This window comes from Rhea pennata, chromosome 3, assembly GCF_028389875.1.
Source record: "Rhea pennata isolate bPtePen1 chromosome 3, bPtePen1.pri, whole genome shotgun sequence".
NCBI lineage: Eukaryota > Metazoa > Chordata > Aves > Rheiformes > Rheidae > Rhea > Rhea pennata.
The window spans coordinates 13,970,247-13,991,239 of NC_084665.1; the positions used below are offsets into that span (position 1 = coordinate 13,970,247).

Genomic DNA, 20,993 nt, shown 5'->3' on the forward strand with positions numbered 1-20,993 from the left:
TTATTTGGAAGCAAAACCTCAATGTATGTTAGAATGATTGAAAGGGAAAAACATGACAAACTTTGAGCAACTTATTAATCTAATCTGTTTTTTTTATTTTAATTTTTTTGTTTTGCTGGCTGACACTACCAGTGTCCTTTTAAGGCTGCAGAGTTGGTCCAAAGCGCGATGGGACGCTCCTATTCTTTCTGACCTGGATCAGTGACCCGCAGCGTAACGTTTCCTCCAGGACCATCTGCTTTCCCTTCTTGCCAAGGGGATTTCACAATGCCTGGTTGCTCTGAATAATTGTACGTGTGCAAGGATTTGACTTGCCACGGGGAGAAAATTCCCTGAGCAAGGGCAGGTGGATGCTCAGCGTTTTCTGTTGAAACCGCTGCCCTTCAGAAGGGGATGGTGAAGAGCCACGCAGCTGAGCGCTATTTCATGCCCACACTGATTTTTTTTTCTTAAGTCTATATATTAAAAAAAAAAATGCGCTTTGGAGCTATCAGGGATAAACCAAGCAGATACCCAGCGAGCCTGTATTTTGACAGCCCCTTTATCAAACGTCTCGGAGATGTTGGTTCAAAGCAGCGCGAAACACAGTCAGGATTACAGCTGCCGGGTGACTAACTCATGTTTCGGCTCAACTTCCATGTCCGTTGAACACACATCTGTTTCCAATTAGCTGCCTGCCAAATGGCCTGCAACGAGGTACTCTTCTTTAAGAACACGATGTTTTTAATTTTTCTGCTTCCCATTTGTAAGGGACGGCTGCAGCCGGCTTTGTGGAGAGCAGAAGGTGCGCAGAGCTGGGCAGCGGGGCTCTCTGGAGCATCAGCAGGATTTCTAATACAAGTGACTCTCCCCAACACTTTTCTAAACATTTATTTATTTATTTATTTACACGGACTGTCTTGCCGGAGACTTGCTTTCCTCGTTTGCCTTATCTGCTCTTATCGCCCAGCTTGCCAAAATACTCCCTTCGTGCTCTGTGCGCCTTTTCCTTAATTAGAAAATTGCGGCAGGGAGGGAGAGCCCGACAGGATTCCCGGGGAAGAAATGTCATTGACTTGCATAAAACCATCTTAATCAAATTTCAGTAGTATTCTGCCACTGCATTAATCCTACTACAGCCTCCTGCAATAAAAGCAAGTGGAGCAGAGGGCTTTTGGTGCGTCGTTACCAGTTGAGTCATTTGTAGGCTCCAGCAAAGTAAAGGTGTTGACATACTCATTTTCGCACTTAATAGAAACATTAAGTATTGTGTGATTAAATTAACTTGGAATGGTGAGGCGAAGTGTGGCAAAGGCTCTCCTTGAGGAGGAAATTCAGGTTTATTAACTAGGAATCTGGCTTTTATTGGCTAGTAAAATTGAGCATGAAAGACGGAGCATGCGCAGACTTTTGTACTAAGCATCCCTATGCGCTTAGAGGCATCCGCTGTGCAGGTTTATGCACTGTTAACTCATTGCCAACCTCTTTAATACTGCTGGAAAAGCGTGAGGCAGGGCAAGGGCAGGGACTGCCGCCGTGTCCACTGCTGGAAATGAAGCATGAAAGGCCCTTGACGGGGAAGCCGGCAAAGCTGACCTAGTGGGAAGAGAGCATAGGGACAGATTTCCTCTTGAGGCGTGCCAAGAGAGCCGTGCTTGGATGCACATAGGGCTCTCCCAGCATCGGGAAGGTGCAAAGCGATGCACCATGGAAGAAATGGCTCCAAAATCGTTAATTAAAGATTGCCCTTCTGGTGTACCTTATGACCGAGTTACTGCAAAGAGTGTGGCTTTGCCAGGGCTTCCTCTAGTGTCGTGTCGGCTTCTGATATGGAGTAGATGCTGGGGAGGTCTGTGAGCGTAAAAAGGCTGTAAAATATGTAGCTTGCAGTGATTAAAGGCAGCAAGTATAAAAATAATTGAAGAATCAGCAGAAGGGGTAGGAGACTTCCCTGTCTTGACCCTGGACTCCAACGAGTGAGCGCTCCTAACTTGGAAATGGGAGACAATTCTGCCAGCAGCAAAGCAGAATGATGTGTTTTAATTAGATGAGAAACATGAAAACACAATTGAAGAAATAAAGCTTTTAGCAAAGAGAGGGAAGCTGGCATTAAATATCGACGTAGCTGAAGGAGGTCGGGTGCTAGCCTGCAGGCAGCATCTGGATCCGTCTCTCCTCAGGTTACTGCGCTATAGATGGTCTGTATGTGGAAACCTGCAGTAATCATAATACAAATTGAGCTCCTTAGATGGGTGTTCTTCAGCAAAGGAGTAATTTGATTGTGCTTTTGGGAAAGTGGAAAATAAATTGGGTGGAAAGGAAGATCTCTGTTATCTCTGGTCAGCCTCAGCTAATGCATCTTTCCTTTTGTCTCTGCAGGTTGAGGACATTTGGGAGCTGTTTGGCGGAGATGGCCATGTCACGAGCAACTTATCCCCCTGCCTTCCCGGTGGGTTTCCACCTCCTGAGCGTCGTGGTGGTGTTGCTCTTCCACGCAGACGGTGTATGTGCGGAGAGCCCGAGTGAAGAGCCAGCAAATGAGACAGAGGAGTGCACTGGCTCATACATCTGCAAGAAAGGTGTGATTTTACCAATATGGGAACCCCAAGACCCCTCGTTTGGTGACAAAATCGCTCGGGCAACAGTGTATTTTGTAGCAATGGTGTACATGTTCTTGGGAGTATCCATCATAGCTGATCGCTTCATGTCCTCCATTGAAGTCATTACATCCCAAGAGCGGGAGATAACCATCAAGAAGCCCAATGGCGAGACCAGCAAAACCACAGTGAGGATCTGGAATGAGACCGTTTCCAACCTCACACTGATGGCCTTGGGCTCATCAGCCCCTGAGATCCTCCTATCAGTCATCGAAGTGTGCGGTCACGGCTTCACAGCGGGGGACTTGGGGCCAAGCACAATTGTAGGAAGTGCTGCGTTTAACATGTTTGTCATCATTGCGATCTGCGTGTACGTCGTTCCTGATGGAGAGATAAGGAAGATCAAGCACTTGCGAGTGTTTTTTGTTACAGCGGCCTGGAGCATCTTTGCCTATACTTGGCTTTATATTATTTTATCTGTGTCATCTCCTGGGATTGTGGAAGTTTGGGAAGGCTTGCTCACTTTCTTCTTCTTCCCTATCTGTGTGGTGTTTGCATGGGTAGCTGACAGGAGGCTTTTATTTTACAAGTATGTCTACAAGAAATACCGGGCTGGCAAGCAGAGAGGCATGATCATTGAACACGAGGGTGACCGACCCTCCTCCAAAGCTGATATTGAGATGGATGGAAAGATGGCCAATTCTCATGTGGAGAACTTCTTGGATGGGACACTGGTGTTGGCAGTCGATGAGAAAGACCAGGACGATGAGGAAGCCAGGAGGGAAATGGCTCGGATCCTGAAGGAGCTGAAACAAAAGCACCCTGACAAGGAAATTGAGCAGCTTATTGAGCTGGCCAACTACCAGGTCCTGAGCCAGCAGCAGAAGAGCAGGGCCTTTTACCGCATCCAGGCCACCCGGCTCATGACCGGAGCTGGCAACATCTTGAAGAGACATGCTGCAGACCAGGCTCGCAAAGCTGTCAGCATGCATGAAGTCAATAGCGAGGTAGCAGAAAATGATCCCATCAGCAAGCTCTACTTTGAGCAGGGCACCTATCAGTGTCTGGAGAACTGTGGCACAGTTGCCTTGACCATCATTCGCCGAGGAGGTGACTTAACCAACACAGTGTACGTTGACTTCCGGACAGAGGACGGGACAGCCAATGCCGGCTCTGACTATGAGTTCACTGAAGGGACGGTAGTCTTCAAGCCCGGGGAGACCCAGAAGGAAATCCGGGTTGGCATAATCGACGATGACATTTTCGAGGAGGATGAGAATTTCCTGGTCCATCTCAGCAATGTCCGTGTGAGCACTGAAGCCTCAGATGAGAGCATTCTTGAGGCTGGTCGTGTCTCAACGCTCGCTTGCCTTGGCTCTCCATCTACTGCCACTGTCACCATCTTTGATGATGACCACGCTGGCATCTTTACCTTTGAGGAGCCAGTTACGCATGTCAGCGAGAGTGTGGGGACCATGGAAGTGAAAGTTCTGCGAACCTCTGGTGCACGAGGAAATGTTATTGTGCCCTACAAAACCATTGAAGGTACAGCCAAAGGTGGAGGAGAGGACTTTGAAGACACCTGCGGGGAGCTGGAGTTCCAGAATGATGAGATAGTGTAAGTGGAGGTTTTATTTGTTACTTATGAAGTCTTTTTCCGAAAGTTAAATGCTCGTGGCTCCCGAAGCTGCGCTGGAGGGGTGCAGGTGCCAGAGTGTTGCAGCAAGCCCAGAATGGCCTTGTGTGCTTCCGGGGGCCTTATGTATGCACACCTGAAATGTTATGTTCCTGCTGTGCTAGTGAATAGAGAGTGCTGCTTGCTTGGGGTGCTGCACCCCCAGCAGCAGGGAGGTGGGGCTGGTTTGTGAGCCCAGCTTCCCCTATCAAACCCATGTGCTGGGCAGACCCCTACAGCGAGGTGGGGACCAGAATCGAGGAGGCTGTTACCACTCAACAACAGTGGCCTCTCTTACAGAGGGCCTAAGCTGAGTCTTTGAATTGGGTTATGTACTTTCCATTGCCCGTTGAGGGTCAGCTCAGCTGGGACTGGGCTCCACTGATGCTCCCTTCAGGCTTGTTGGCTTTGGAGGAGGCTTCTTCTTCCTCCTCCACTTTTGAATGCTGCGGGCCTGGGTTGCTGTCCAGTGCGTGTCCTGAGTAAACCTTGTCACACAGAGAAGGCTTGTGACTAACTGCCACCTTATTCAGAGGTTTGCAAATAGAAAAGAGGCTGGAAGCTGTTGGAGGTTAATCTTGAGCACTACTGGGTGACTGGTGGAAAAATTACTTATGCTGCAGCCTTGTTTATCATGTAATGTGGAAAATGTAAATTAGCCCAGTAAATCATGGTGGAAAATGTCTCTCCTCAGGTATGGCCCAAAGAGACTTCCTTGCCTGGTTGTAGCTCTAGGAGGAGCATGGGTCAGGAGCTCTGTTGCTCCAGCCAGAGGCTTTTCCTAGGGTGAAGCCCGTCTGTAGGCTAGTACTGCTGGCAGCAGACTCTGTGGCACATAACTGCTGTGTAGGTCTTGAAGCGGTTCCTAAAAAATAGCGTAACTGTCTCAAAGGAGACCCAAAGGTTGACTTGGATGTTACATCTTGTGTAGCTGTTTTCTTAGGAAGCAGGGCAGACCCTGGCGAGCAGAGGGACTGGGCCTGCTACCGCATGCGGTACTCGTATCTGCTCTGAGGGGAATTAATAAGTGATTTGCAGTTGTTGAGCGGAGTGTTAGATGAGCGGACGGATGTTGGGTTTTTTGCTTCTCAGAACTAGGCGAGAACTTCGTGGCTCAAGCTGTCTGGAGGCCACACAAAGGTCAGGAGCACGCAATATGCTCTTGTTTCTGAACTGGACTCCTGAGCAATAACTGCTACAGTTTTGGGGCTTTTTTCTTTTGGGAAGAGGCAGGGAGGTGCCTGCAGAGAGGGAATGAACTACACTGTAAGGATATATCCCCCAAAAGCTCTTTACTTTTTAACCAGGTCGCTCTGAGCGTCAGTGAGACTGCTGGCAGTGCAGCTTTGACATTTGGCTTTGATTTGCCCGCAACAAGTACGTGCGGCAGGCCGGCGCACGGTCAGCGGCTACGTCGGGCTGCCCCAGCGCCTTGGAGCCAGCACTCTGGCCGGGGTCTCCGAGTCGTCCTTTGGACATGGGTGCCTGGCGCGAGACAGCGTCTTGTGGAGCGCTGCTGCTTTCTCTCGGCGGTGCTGCACTAGGGCCTGCTGTGGTTGCTGGTAGCCTTTTTCACTGCCTCTTCACCACTGGCTTCTCCCAACCACCAACTAACCAAGGGGTGTGCTGGAAGTGGGCAGACCACATCCTGTCAGATCAGTTCCCGGTCCCGGGAGGGGGTGGCGGTGTGCCATCCCCCCAGAACCTGCTTCTTCCTTTTCTTATCAACCCACTGCATGCACACAGCAAACAAGAAGCAGGGAAAATGGCTTTCTTAGAAACCGGAGTGTGGTTTTTCTGTGCAGATGCCAGCACATTGCCATTGTATCTCTGCTGCCTTTAAGCCATCTGCTGCTGGTACCGCAGACTGGGAAGGGATGGGGCATGGGAAGAGGGGTCTGTGCTGGGTGTTTTAGCAGCCTCTGGGCTGGCAGAGATGTTGGGGTGGGAGGAGGTGGCTGCTGTCCCGCTGCAGGGCCATATGCTCACCAAGGGACTGCTTCATGCAGGTAGGAGAGGGCACATGTGGTTTGCTAGCACAATAAGTGGACCTCTAGAGCTGAAGCCAATTTGCTATGTCATTGCTTCATATAAATCACAGCTGTGTAGCATGGTGAAATTTCCCAGCATATTTGACCTGCTGAAGTTCAAAGAGTTTGAGTTTTCCCATCATCTGGCCAAGGGATGGGTTTGTTGCCCTTTCAAAAGGTCTTCAGTGTTTTTTCAGCTCTGACACTCAAGGCTGCGTGGGTTAACTTGATGAAATTGAGCAAGATGTGTTTCTCTAACAGTAAAGGTAGAGCAGTGCAGGAGGACATGAGGACGAAAGCAAACAGTGCACAAGCCTCTGTTACTAGAGGCCTGGCTTGCCCCAGTCGCAGTAAAATCAGAAGGTGCTGGGAGGGTCTGATCTTCTGGAGATCCCTCTGCTCCCAGAAGGCCCAATTACGTAACATGTTGTTTGTTAGCAGCGTCCAGAGAGATTTCCCCGTTTTGCAGTCTGTTCGTGTCTCCTTTCCCAGAGCGGAGAAAATAGCTATGAAACAGCCAGAGAAGAGCCTCTCCTGGGCATTTAAACAAAAATACCGTTCTGAGGCTACTAAAAGAGCTGTGCGATGGAGGAGACGTTAGTCCCTCTACGAGGAGGCTATTCTCGCTCCTGAAGTGCAGCTAGCGTGTTTGACAAGAGCGTGTTGGCATGCGAAAGAAATGGTGTTTAAATGCCTCCTGCGGAGGGAGAGGCGGGTTTGCGCAGCGGCCGGTCCGCGGGAATGCTGTAGGAATTCGATTGGCATCTCAGCGACGCTGCGCGGGGGGCCTGGGGCTCCAAGGCGTCCGTGGAGGAGAGGGTGCTGTGATGCTGACCGCAAGAGACGGCCGCTCCTCGAGGCCATCCTCGGCAAGGTGACTCCAGCTCTATCTTGCATCGCTGTTCATGATTTGCGCTTCCTTGACGAGCAGGAGAACGTGGGTTAATAAGATGTGTAGTTGCAGGCTCTCGCTGCCTGCCCATCTGTCACAGCTGCTCTCGTCCTAAGGGAGGTCGGTGGTTCATCTAGCCAGTGGGGTTTTATCTCCTGATCGCATGCCTAATAATCCAAAAGGAGTCCAGCCTCCTTTTCTGGGGGAAGGCTGATCGGATTGCTTCTCGCTGTTGTCCTGAAATGTCAGGAGGAGCAGCAGCTCTTCCAGGTTTGACTGCAAAGCTGTATGAAAAATGTGTGTTCTTTTGTGGTCAAGAAATAGTATTTTTTCTAGAGCTGAGATTGCAAGTAGGGATCTGGCACAATCTGTGGTCTGTATGCCTGCCCCTTTCACTCCTCTCCTCCCTCTTTTTTTTGTTGTTTTGTTTTAAACTGTAATGTTTTTGAAATTGTCTCTTTTTTTTCTTAATTGTGCGTGAATCAAGCAAGCTCTTGTTTTCATCAGCTTCAAAGGTGTTACAAGCAAATACGTGGTGGTCAGTTATACTGATATTTTGCCTATGCCTTTCCACTTGCAAAATGCATGGAGGAACTGATGTGACTAGACCTTGCTATTCATAGTATTTCTTTCACTGCCGTTGAACCAGTTTAGGGAAGGAGTCTTCTGTGGTTATAGGGAGTGAAATTCTCAGCCCACTGAAACTAACTTTTCCCAGCTGTTTTTGGCATTTCTCTAGAAACCTAAATCTAGAAGCCAAATACCACTGGGGACACAAACGCCAGCTAAACCCTTCTGAGCTTTTTGGGGAAACATCACCTTGTCCCCCGAGACTGCACATGCTCCCTCCCAAGAGCCCCGCGAAAATGTCAGGGTCAACAAAAGCAGATTTTGAGGGGAGCAGGAACAGAACAGCACTGCTCTGTCAAGTTCTCCTTTCCTTTCCTAAAAGAAGTTGAGTGCAGGATTTTTAAAGAAATGGCACAAATGAAATGCTGACTTGGCTCTGGGAACTGTCTGCCTTGGTTTTGCATCTGTGGTGTGCAGCTTCAAAGAGGGAAAAGCAACCGCTGGCTCCTCTGGCTTTGCCGTGGGATGGGGGGAGGAGGGGGTCTGCGGTGCAGCAGAGATGCTGGCACGAGCAGGGCCAAAGCGGGCAAGCGTCGCGTTGCTGAATGCATAATCTCTTTCTCCCCCCTGGGCTAGCACAGAATCAAGGCCAGCAGCACAGCACGAGATACCCAGATAGCCCAAAGAAAGATTAGGCTCTTCTTCAGCCAGCTTCCAGCTTGGATGTTGCAGCCTTTATTGTGTTGTTTTGGTTATGGTTTTGGTTTGTTATTATGGAAAACTGCCATTGTGGCTGAAAATCGGTGAGTATCTATGCTATATATGCCTTTAGCAGTAAGGAAAACTTTCCTGGGCTTCAGGGTAGAAGCTCCCCATGGATGGCATCTCCTCTCCATCCTGTACGGTGCAGGTGCGATGGAGATGGAGGCATCTGTGTCTCTCCGTGTCTTGTGGCTCGAATGGATCCTCTCCTTGCCGGAGCAGTGCCAGTGGGTGTGATCTTGGGCCTTGCTGTCTCCTGCTGTCCTAGTGGCATGGGACAAGCCCTGCCCTGGGCTAGCTTGGAGAGGGCTATCCATGCAGGAGGCCTGGGAACTCGGTCTGATTGCGTCCCTGGGAAGGGGCTTTAGGATGAAGCATGCGGCACCTGTGGATGGCGGGAGACCAGGGCAGAGGATGGTGAGGATGGAAGTGGCAAGCTGCAGTTGAAGGACCGACATGGTTTTTGTCCTTGAAAAACCAATGTTTCCTTATTTGTAATGAGCTGTTGTTGGCAATTTACCGCTGCCAGCTGCATCTCTGTGGTTGATTAAGGGAGCTTGGAGCTTAAATATGTAATAACGCTCCGAAAGCCATTGAGAGGCAGTTATTAGCTTCATCAGGGCCTGCGTACACATCCGCTGCGCTCCTTTATGAAAAGGCTACCTATTAGATGCATTGTAGTAATTCATAAAGCGCAGGATCCCGGCTCGTTTTAAGGCGCTAAAGCAGCAGCCCCATTGATGCTTGGGGGTGTGGGAAAGGCTGGTCCTGGTGCGTAGTGTGGCTGCCCAGCTCCTTGCTGGGAATGAGGGATGGCTGGGGAGTAAGAGAAGCCCTCGTCCTGCCTTTGCAGGCTCTTGGTACATGCCTGAGTGCTGCTGACGGCAGCGTGGGCACCAGCTGTGTTGTGTAGGTCTCCTAGAGAAAGCAGGGACCTGTCGATCTCCCTCCTTTCCCCCCTGCAATCCTTTCCTGCGGCAAGCTCTCGAGGAAGGGAAGGGGATAATAGCTGATGGGCAAGACCTCAGTGTGAATTCAGGTTGTTCCTCTGCTTTGGGAATAGACAACCTTTGCTCAGATGCTTTGACCCAAGGGATGGTGCTTGGTAGTCTTGTTCCAGGGCAGAGTGGCATTTGTGGGCTTGAAAGGCAATGCACGTATTTGTCCCTGCCTTGAGCTTCAAATGAAAGATAGCTGTTAACAGGCATCATAGGTACGAGGGGGTGCAGACTCCAGTGTCAGCTTTGGGTATCACTGGAGTTAAGGTCAGTGCTCCTTGGGCCATAACACCATTTAACTTGATGATATCTATCTCAGGAGATATCAAACCTGCTACTAATAACATTTGTGCCACTGAGGTTATGCTGGCTTCCAAGAATGGCAATGCTGGATCCTGGGTGACAACAAATAATAATGTCATTCTCGGTTTTAAAAATATCTCAGCATAAGAGAGAAAATATTTCCACTGCTGTGCAAGCGTGAGGGTGACCAGCGTGCATCTTCTCCATCCAGTCCCTATATGGTGCCATTTCCATAGAGGCTGGACTCCTTCCTACACAGTCAAGGCAACAATTAAATGTGCCTGGCAAGGAGAAATGAAGCGCTGATGAAGAACTGGGGCCCGGACAGGATCCCTGTGAATCAGGCACTGGATGGGGAGAGATGGAGCTGATAGCTCATGTCTGCCCAATGGGAGCAAAGCTCTCTGCCGGGGAAAGTCTACCGAGCGCAGATGCTCCCTGATGGTGAAGGACAGAGATGGCGATGGGTTCAGCAGAGCCCAAAACTTAAAAAAGAAAAAAAAATTGATTTGCAAAAAAAAAAAAAAAAAAAAAAGAAAAAAAAAAAAAGAAAAAAATATTGATTTGCTTCTTTGAGGAGCTCTTTTGCAAGCTCTGTTGAGTAAAGGTACTTACTTCCGTGAGAGCAACATAATTATATGTTGAGCCCTTGCAAACAATTTGGAGTAGAAATAAATTGATCCATTAAAGTGCTCATCAGCCCCTCAAACTTTGCAGGCAGCCTCTCAGCTTGAAGGTGGTAATGGCTCAGCTCCTCTGCCTGCCGGACCCGTGCAGGGAAAGCATTCCCCTTGCTGGCTTGTAGACGATTTCTCCTGCCATGCCTTTTGATAAAGAAACGCGGTGGTGTGCTTGCTCCATGATGCTTAGGACACCTCTGCTGCAGCCCTCTGTTCCCTTTTGGCAATGCTATCCTGCAGCCCAGGCTCCTCTGTCCTAATATTGCATGGCTGAAACTTTGCAATGTGAAAATGCAGCATTTGAGGCAGGAAAATCTCTTGCGTGGGGAGTCTGGAATAACTAGTACAGCAGCCCTTGGGGGCTTCCCTGGTAATGGACGGGATGTGTAGAGGGCCTCGTTTGCCACCTTTGAAAGCAACAGGGGAGAGCTCGACCAGACTGGGTCTCCTCCTCTACCTGCTAGAGCCTGGAGTAAATCAACACGTTATTTGCAAGGACCTCAGAGATAATGAGAAGCTGAATAACAGCTGGTACAGAATTGTCAAGAGTGAATCTTATCAAGCCATCCTGATTTCCTTTCCTGCCAGGCTTTTGGATGAGGTGACATGGGGGAAGATAGGGTGGAGTTTTGCCAGGATGGTTCGGGAGATAGTCCAGAGGCAGGACACTCTAAGTGCCTGGACGAGAATAGTTACAAGCCATCGTGACCTAGAGGCAGTGTGTGAGCTCATGTCATGCCCTGCAAAAAAAAAAAAAAAACAAAAAACAAAACAAACAAACAAACAAACAAACAAACAAAAAAACCATGGCTGACATCATCCTGGAGCTACTCCTAGGGAATATAGTTGTTCTGCCGCACTCTGCCCAGCTACTTTCAGCTCTGGGCACCCGGCTCCAGGCAAAGAGGGAGGGAGTCCAGTAGAAAGAATGGAAAGTACTTGGCGGTCTGAGAAACATGACCCAGGGCAAAACAATGTGAGAGCTGGGGCTGTTAAATTTAGAAGGACGCCAGCACAGGGAAGACCAAAGCTAAGTGAAGGGCACTGAGCTATTTGCTGTGTCTGCGGGGAAAGAGCATGAGGTCTTGAAATTGCAGCAGAAGCAATTTGGCTTAGCTAGGAGGGAGAATTTCCTCCTGGTGGAAATGGGTCCCCCAGGAGCAGCTGGGGGAAGCGAGTGACCTTCATCAATGGGAGAGGACACTTGGTCAAGGATTTGCTGGAGATGTTGGGTGGATCATCTCTCATAGGATGTGTGTGGGTCAGATAACATCTTGGGAACTCTTCCTCTCCTGTCTTTTATGCTCTAGCCAGGCAACAGCTTTCATGGGATGAGTTGCATTTCAGATGGAGTGCCGTCCATCCTGTGAGGTTTCATGCCACAAATGGGTGGTGAGATAACAAGCTGCAGAGGCAGCAGAAAGGCCAAACGTGTGCACCCTTCGCAGCTCTCTCGTGGCCACCCCAGCTGGGCCCTTTGCTCTAGACGATATCTGGGACGGGGCTGATGCTCACCGGCCATCTATCTCCTCTGCTAATAATTAGATGCAAACCAAACTTCCCAGCAGGAGAGCCCCATCCCCCCGGGGGAAGAAACAAGGCTGTGCAGATTAAGGGAGCTAATTAGAGGGGAAGAGAACATAGGTACTCAAGCCCCAACAGCAAACTTTGAAATCTAGATAAGGGAGCAGTATTTAATTATATACAATTAAATCAAAGTGCCTCAGCCCCCTGGGAACAGGCGGTCTCGGAGAGCCCTCGTGGAGGAGCAAATCCGAAGGTGGTGGTGGGCAAGGGGCTGCGCTTATTAAACTTGATCTGGAAAACAGATCTGATTAGAAAACCTGGGAAAATCCCCTTGGCTCTTCAGCTCCTTGTTTCTGCGTGATATCCCACCTCGCTCAGAGCAGGTAATGGGGCCCCAGTGCTCCAGCACTGTAAGAGCGATCTCTCCGCTGCTCTGAGGGTGATGAGGATGGGAGAAGGCTGTCCCCAAAACAAAGGGGAAATGGGAGAGGATCGTTGGTAGTCAGCCTGAGAAAGGGAAGCGGTCCTGGTGCCCCTTCCTCCTGGTGGGCAGAAGGAGCTGAGCTGCACCAGGAGAAGCTCCTGGTCCTGCCAGCTGGGGCCTGGGGCATCTCCAGGGAGTTTCATGCTGCTGCTCCTCTTGGCTTCCTAATCCTGCAGGATCTTTTTAGGTTATTTTCTCATGAGCCTGCTCTAGCCACAAATGCAGCTACTTTTACTCCCTTCAAAGCACGTCTAGACGTTGGTTGCTGAGCCTCTGGCCTGCCCTCCCTAAGCCCGCACGGCTGTTTCCTTTCCCTGCAACAGGCCCACTGCATGGCTGAGTGCTCGTGGGGGCGTCCTGGGTCACAGCAGTGGCTCTGATCCCACAGATAAACAGAGCAAAATCCGTGGTGAGGGAAAGCTTGGCTGGATCCGTAGCTCCTGGCAGGGAAGAACTGCAGAGCCAGGCTGAAGGTTTCCCAAATTCCTCCTCCTCAGCAATCTTAAACCCTAAGGGAAGGCTATGGTTCGGCCTTGGGTGTGAAAGGAGGTGGTTTGATGCCTGGTTTAGTTTGCAAATAGCAAGTGCCTGAGGACTTCTGCTCCCTAAGGCAGTGGCTTTGAGAAAGCAGAAGCCCAGAGCTCCTTTTTGTGCTTCCTTCTCTGCTGGTGTCACTCTCTTTTGCATGTCTCTGCCCCTGCTTTCTTCTAGGTGCATGTGTAGATCCCATGAGTCGCATTTGCATGTGGTCACACACAGCTTTGCTGGAGATCTGGCCACTTAAATGTTACAAGATATGAAAGTGTTGCTGTAGTGCCATTAGATTCATTTTATTTGCCTGAGCCTTTCTGGCAATGTTTTCTTCTACAACGCCAAGAGCTAAAACCTTGGGGGTTTCTTCACTCATTATGTCTCAGGTGAAAATTATTATTTTTTTGTCTAATTCCAGAGCTGTGGCTTTCAGAAAAATGCTGAATAGCATCTAGACTCCATGTGAAATATCATGTGCTCAGTCTGGCCCTTGCAGTGCAAGGGGACTGCGGCTTTTGGGGGGAGAATTACTCCCCAATCTCAGTCCTGTGGAATTGGAAGGGAAGGTGGAGAGTTAAGTCACTTCTCGATGCTGGTCTGTCTAGACCCAGTATGAGTGAGTGTGTTGGTCCCTTGGAAATACACAGATAAGTTCCTACAGAGTGCCTGCTAATGCAGCAAAGCAGCGGTTTGTCCCAAAAAGCCAACCTGGGGAGCTCGGTATGCTGGAGCCTGCTCAGGGCCGTGCTGCGGCCGTGCTGGTCCCATCGGAGCCTGGAGCTGGGCTGCTCCTGTTCGCTAGGGCCAGCCAGGAAAAGCCCTTTGGCTCTCACTGCAGAACGGATTTGACATCTGTGTCTTAAATCCATTGAGCTGATGTTGGACGAGGCTCAGCTTCAGTGCACTCACAGGGAGAGCCCTGGCTTGGCGTGAGGCAGGACAGGTAAAAGTAATAAGGAAAAAGGAATACTTCTGGCCTTGCCAAGAAAGATCATCCTTAAGGTGATTTCAAGTGGTGCATGGGAAAGGGAGAACTGTAGTGATCAGGATTTGCTTGGTCAGGATTTTGGTGCTGAGGTAGTGGCACTCTGCATGGGTGAGCTCTCATGCGTGAGAGCCATCAAGAAAAAAAGTAACTTGGAGAGGTCCACATTGTAAGGCTGCATTGATCCGTTCCCTTCTAGCTAGAGTGGTGGTGTGAAATTCCATTACCGGACGTGAGGAGAAACGTGTTGATCTGTGTGTTATTCACTTAGAGCTCTACTTTTCAGAAAAGTTGCAAGTGGATAAGTTAACTTGGAAGTTTGAAGAAATTAATTGAAGTTTTGAGATTCATTTTTTTTCTCTCTCTCTCTCTTTTTTTATTGCATCACAGGAAATGCATCTTGAAATGAGCTTTTCTCCATTCACTCTGGGACCTTGAGTGAGAGCTGCGTTTTAGGGAAATGTTGCTCACCAGAGCACTTTTGAAACCCCCGGCTAGCAGCAACTGTGGCAGTAGGTGAAGCAATAATGTTTCGGCATCGTGGTTTCTTGGTGAAAGCCAGTAGGTTAGAAAGTACCTAGCACACCATGCAACTTGGGCAACAACTTTTTGCAAGTGGAGGTTTGCTACTAGCACCCTAGTTATGCGATGAATTCCTGCTGAGGAGTAGGCAGGGGCTGCAAAGGTGTGTGCTGGCTCTGGAGCTGGTGGTGATGTCCACCAGGAGCTGGGGGAGCTGGGCACAGCGGCTGCTCTCCAGCCCTTGCTGGGGCACCACACTTTTTGGTTTGTGGCATGCATTTTCTTCATTTATTTGCTTCTGAGCTTAGGTATGTATACTAATTAGAGCAGAACTGGCGAGCTCTGCTGAATTTGAATATGGATAGCTTTAGGCTTGTATTTGTGTCATTAAATATGAAGCAAAACGATGCTGCCTTTGCAGCAGTTATTGGGAATAGGGGTCTTGATTTGGCAGCAATCGTCTCTCCTGTGTGACTAAAGTAACAACTCATAGTGTGGTGAGAGCAGTGTCCTTGATGCAGTAGGGTGACATGAAGTTACGGAGGACTATCTGACCTCAAGCGTGGGATTTCTTGCCAAGCCTAGTAAAAACCTCCCAGGAAAGCAGGCACTTCCTGAGCATCTTCTTAGCTTGCTTCCAAGCAGCCTCAGTGACCTTTCCATTCGAGCAAGATGGTCTTCGCTACTCTGTGGGTTATCTCCGCTGCCTGAAGGCAGATTGCTACGAGATGGAGGCCGTTGATTTTTAATCATTTTAGCCTGTAAAGGAGGGCTTCATCTCCCAGATGGTCTAATCTACAAATACAACATAGTTACATCTAACAAGGCTGCTAGAGATGGCCGTTACAGGTCTTGTGGTTACCTCCCTGTGGGACAGAAGTTGTATAGGCTTGGCGGTTGTCAACCCTGCAACACTTACGTTGGGAGGCCACAGCTTTGCCCAAAGGTTCCCTCCCTTATTGCAATTTCTTCTCTCAGCAAGAAAGAGGAAACTGGGATTTTTTTCACAGAAGCTTAGCTGCTTTTCATCAAAAATCTAGAAAAGGACGAACCACAAGGAATCTGCAAGGGTTTTTGGTTTGTTTTTTAGAGAGGGCACCTGGACAAAATAAAACATCACCCTTCAGTCCTCAGTGAATCCATGTTGCAACACCACTATCAACAGACCCGTGGAGATCTGCTGGGACAAGAAGGCCCCGGGCCATGACCTGCTAAGGCGATGCAGTCACATCTGTTAGGGTGGTTGGGGGTCAAATATGATGGAGCGACAGGCCTGCTTGCTTACTTGCTTATGGCTCGCCTCTCTTGGGCTGCAGAAATTTCACATTTGGCCTCTCTCTCTTCCCCCTAGATCTTCTTCTAGCAGCCTGGAGTGCTGCTCTACAAAGGTGGCTGCAACATGGGTGTAAATAAAATCCAGCATCCCCTGGACTGCACATACTTGGAGCCACAATGGAAACTTTAATGAGTTAAATCGGAGCTTTTATTATCGAATTTCTCTTTGTCAGCCAGCTTCGCTCATCTCTGTAGATAATTGATGAGGTCGTGAATAGCTTCTTACCTTCTAGAAGCAGGCTGCCTTTCAAAATGCTCCCATTAGAGATGTATTTTTTCAGGCTTGTGCTTCTTCCTGCTCATTGTCTTGTCAATGGGAGCTTACCTTGTGTGGGGTCTGTGGAGTGGAGAAGGAGAACGGATCAGCAGGGGGGAGCAGGAGAGGGTTTCAGCTGGGCCCCGGGAATGCAGGTGCTGAGGCCCTGGGAGAGGCCAGTGCTGGGTGAATGGAGAATCCCTCTTTCCACTGAAAGAGGTGCACGGGTGGCTGCAGCCTGGCAGGGGAACACCAGCTCAGTGACTGGGGGGCCTCAAAGCACTTTGGAGCAGCAGGGTTCACCATCTTGCAGAGGCTGTTGGTAGTGGGCTCCATGGCTGCTTCAGCAGCAGAGGAGCCCATTTCAAATCCCTTTCAAGAAAGGGCTGAAAGAATTGATTTGCAGCCTGGAAAGCTCTTCTTGCAGCGAGCAGCAGCAAGAGTGTGCTCTTCCCAAACCATGGAGAAGCAGGGTGAAAAGGGAACTGATAAGAGGCCTGCAAATACCTGTCTGCAAGCGCATAAAGGATGGGCATTTTCAACAGGGAGGGAAAAGTGACCTGCGGACAGCTTGTCTTGAGGTGTGTCAGAGATACCTTCACTGGAAGTCCCCATCAGGTCACTTCCCAAGGGAGTGTCTTCCTTGCTGAACCGAGAGGTTCGTGGCATCTGATGGCTGCTGCCCCACAAGCTCACCCTTCTCATAGCTGGTTGGTGTTCCTGCAGCTTTGGCATTGTCTGGGACAAAACTCTGGTGGTTTTGTGGCTGTGGCCTGCTGAGCTGCAGCGTGAGTTACAGAAAGAGAAACAAAAGAGGATTTCTATTTAAATAGAAACGTTTCTTGTGGTTTCATCACCACATATGGCAGGGACATGTGCAGAAACAAATTTGCCGCTGTCTGCCAAGGAGCAATAAGCAGGTCGATGCAGCATGTTAAGATCTCACAAAAGGAAATGTGAGTTTTCTTTTATAATCTCTATTTTTTTTTCAAATTCAGATTGGCTGCTAGTGTTCAAAGAACCTTTTTGAAAGGGGAAAGCTCTAGTCACCGCTAGTGTCTCAAGCAAACTAGCGCATCGTGATTTTTCTTTTTTCGACGAGTCCGTTTTCCCGCAGGAGGCGTTTTTGCTGCCGTTTCCACCTGGGAAGAGCCGGGCAATTCGGGCAGCCAAGGCGCCGGCCCCGTTTCGCTGCTGACGGCTGCCGCGGGGCCGCTTGGTCCTGCAGAGCTCAACGGGACCACGGCGGGTCCGAGACTGGCGAGGGACGTAGCATCGTTTTCTCCCCCCGCCAGGGTAGTTCTTTGCCCATATATAGCCAAGGTATCAACTTGCAGGCCTGGGGATTTGAGCTTTCTGTTTAGCTTTCGGCCAAAAGGCTGCGCTTGGGAGCAGTGGATATAAATATTTCCCGCTCTCGGGAAGCAGCCTGTCCTCGGCCCCTTCCAAGGAAGTCGCTCTTGCGTGGACCCGAGGTGCCGAGGAGCCTCCGTCGCTCGGCCCCGGGGTTTGCAAAAGCAGCGCGAGTGCTAAACCCGGCGCGGGAGCCGGGGCCGAGCGGGCGCCGCGTGTCGGGAGCCGACGGCCAGCGAAGAAACGGGGAGGATGAGGATGGCCGTGCCACGCCGAGCTCCTCCGTTGCCCCTTCCCCCCCCCCTTCAATCTTTTAAAATCTCTTCCCATATCACAAAAGCCTCATCGACACAGCTGGAGCTGCTGCTCGGCACAGAGGGAATGGAAGAAAAGAGAGGGAAAAAGGAAAAAAAAAAAAAAAAAAAGGCAGCAGGAGGGTTGAAGTCCTGACTCCTGGGGCGTCTGGAAATTTGTGCTATAGAAACGCTGCGCTGATGTGCAGTTTAGGGTCTCTGAAGAAGCATAAATCTGCTTTCGAAAACAAAAAAAAACCCCATCTGCATATTGCATGTATTTATAGTTAGCTGCAAGCTTTCCCAGTGAGAACTTTCAGCATTAATTTTAAATTAAAGTGACTGGCGTGACATACCAGCACTTAGCTTTTTAACAAAAATATTTCGGTTGTATAAATACCGCTGCTATTATTAAACTCCAGAGAAAGCCAGCGGGCTGCTCCCAGTACCGTCCGCCTGCTTTGCCCGGGCCCCTCTGCCGCCGGCTGCCCTGAGCCGAAGCGGTGTGATGCCTTTTTTTTTTTCTTTTCCCCCTATTTTGGGGTCTGTAGAGTGAGATTTGGTGAAATCCATCCCGCCGGCCTGTGCGGTGCCGCACGGCTGCGGAGAGAGGCGGGAGGCGATAGATGCCTGTGGCCAAAGGCTTTCGCCTGCGTTGCAACCTCTTTTGCAAGCAAACGAGCGTGCCTGCTAACGAAAGGGAACGTAGGCAAGCGCTTAAAAACTGGCGTCTCGGGGCAGCGAGCAGCGTCTTTGCCCTGTTGCATGTGGCAGGAGCTGGCAGCTCCAGGGTTGTTTTTTTTTTTTCTCCTCCTTACTTAATGCAGGCTGTTTAAAGGGCTGCAAATAGTACGTGTGAGAACTAAGTGCAGGCCCGCTCCCACTGCTGCGAGAAAGGCTGCTTGGAAGCGATGCAAGTAGGGCAGCGCTGGCTGCAAACGGGGAGAAAGAGCAAACGCTCAGGCGAGTGTTGGCGGCGAGGGGGGAAATAGCTAATCCCTGTGACAGCCGCCTTCTTGTTGTTGTTATTATTATTATTATTTATTTTGCTGTGATGCAAAAAGAGCTAATGTGGCAGAGGGCGCCGAGCAATAGGCAGTGCAACAGTACTGATGATTAATACTGGTTATTAACAATATTAATATTAATAATACTTCCCGCTTCCCGCCCCGCCTGCTGCAAACGCCGTTAACGAAACGAGACGGCTTTCGGTGAGCGACGCTTGGGGGGCTGCTGCGTCCCGCTCGGCGTCCCCGGGCCAACCCCAAACCACGCGCGCGCCGTTGGCTCCCTCTCCTGCCTCCCTTGGTCCTCCGAGAGCAGGACATCGGGGTTTTACCGCGGGAAGCCGCTGCCGGTTGCCGTCCCGGTCCGCCCTGCGGCTGCGGCCCCGCTTGGGGCGAACGGCTTCGGCAAGACGCCTTCGGCTTCGATCGGCAGCCCGGCGTGCTTGGGCGCGCGCGCTGGAAACGCGCCGGGTTTCCAGGGGCGTCGGGAGCTTCCCCCTCCGCTTCCAGCAGAAATCAGCCGCCGCGGCGCCGCGTCCTCCTGCCCGTCCGTCCCCGGCGCCCTGCTCCGCTTCGGCGCGGATGCCGTGCCTTGGATTTCGGAAGCGCTTGCGTTGTCACCAGCTGCTCGCAAATCTTGTTAGCGCGGTAACGGAGCTGGGACTAAGCGCCCGTTCCTCCGCGGGCCCCGGGGGAATAGGGGCCTCGGCGGGAGCGCCTCCTTCTTTTTGATTGCCCTCAGCTCCTTCCTTTGGCGAGGCGGAGAAGCTCCGGGATTAATGAAAATCAGGGCTGCTGGAGCCGTGCCTTAGCCCCGAGCGCAGGGTTAGTGGAGCCGGAGCGCCGGCACTTAGCTGCGGGGTGCACGCGCCCCCCTGCAAGGTGCAGCCGGGAATCGGGGCCAAGATGCTAATTTTCCTTTTTATCACAGGTGCCCTGGAGGGCTTCGCCCCGGCCCGGCCCCGGGAGCCGGAGGTAACCGCACAGGCAGTTTTTCGGAGGGGGGCAGTTTGCAGCGCTGCTGGTGCAAGCCCTCCTCCGGTCCGCCGCGGCGGGTGCGGGCGAGCGGGGTGCACGGGACGGTGCCGGCGCAGCCGGGAGCCGGCGTTCGGCCCCCCGCCCCGGCGCGCGGAGCTCTCCCCGCGCAGCACCAACCCCCCGGGAGGGAAAAAGTTGCTTTTCCTAAGGGGAAAGTCGCTTTTTTGCAGCGCTTTGCCAGCGACGAAGCCTTTTTAGCCCGGGTGCCGAAGCCGCTGCCGGTGCAGCACGCACCTGTGGGTTTCCGGAGCGCTTTCCCATCGGAAAGGCCGGGAAGCCGCGGCCTCTGGGAGCGCCCCCCGGGCGGCCAGCTTTGCCCTCTGTGGCCTCCCAGGGATTTCGGTTCCCGAGGCGTCTCCTGCAGCGGGGCCACGGGAGGGAGGGGGAACGCGGCTGCCGGCGGGATGGACGCGCTCCTCTCCACGGGGACCTGCGCAGGGCGTTACGCCGAGCTGTGCCGAGAGAAGTGAGTCAAATGACTCCCTCTCTCTGGCAAGATTTGATCCTTTTTTTTTTTTTTTTCCTGTCTGCAGACACAGTGATATTTTTTATTATTTTTTTTTTTTGCTCATCTTAATTCTTTGCCTGCATTCCCGCGCCATCTGGATTCCTCGGGCTCCGCTTAGCACAGATCGGTGGCTGTTGGGGTCAGGCGAGTCTCTCCTCCGTGAGCAAAATAGCCCTTCCTTATTCCCCACGCTGCTCTGCCAGGGGCTTTTTCCAGCTCTCCCGTTGTATTCCAGCTTTTTTTTGGGGGGGGGGAATCCTCCGAAATGCTACTGAAGAGCAGGCGCCGGAGCAGGCAGCTCCCCCGGTAGCGGTAGCGGGCTCTCCTGACCCTCCACCGTAAGGCAGCTTTTCCCTTTTCCCACACGCCTGGCGAAGGTGTGAGCTGCGCTATGCTCGACGACCCCGCTGCACGAAAACACAGGGGCCCGCGGGCGTTTCTCAAAACCTGCATTTCACGTAGCCGCGTTTCCCACCTGAACATCTCCTTCTTTAATCCTCCTCATCTTCCACCCTCACAAATATTTTGTCGGTTGATGCCGCCGTTGAGCCGCGCTTTGTGCAATGAAGAAATAAATCCGTTTCTTTGCTTTTAAATCCGCCACTTTTGCATTTTCCAAAGAGCGCTTGCTTACCCTGGCGTTAAGGAAGGATGCGTGGGAAGTGTTG

General features: G+C 51.1%; 1 protein-coding gene across 4 annotated transcripts in view; it reads left to right on the plus strand.

Annotated features, from left to right (window-relative positions):
- Positions 1-20,993, plus strand: part of SLC8A1 (solute carrier family 8 member A1) — a 74,005-nt gene that overhangs the window by 11,705 nt on the left and 41,307 nt on the right. For all 4 annotated transcript variants that reach the window (XM_062571648.1, XM_062571647.1, XM_062571645.1 and 1 more), the window contains exon 2: positions 2,359-4,194. In XM_062571648.1, coding sequence (XP_062427632.1) covers positions 2,390-4,194 — 1,805 coding nt within the window. In that variant the 5' untranslated portion in view covers positions 2,359-2,389. The remainder of the gene's footprint in view (positions 1-2,358; positions 4,195-20,993) is intronic.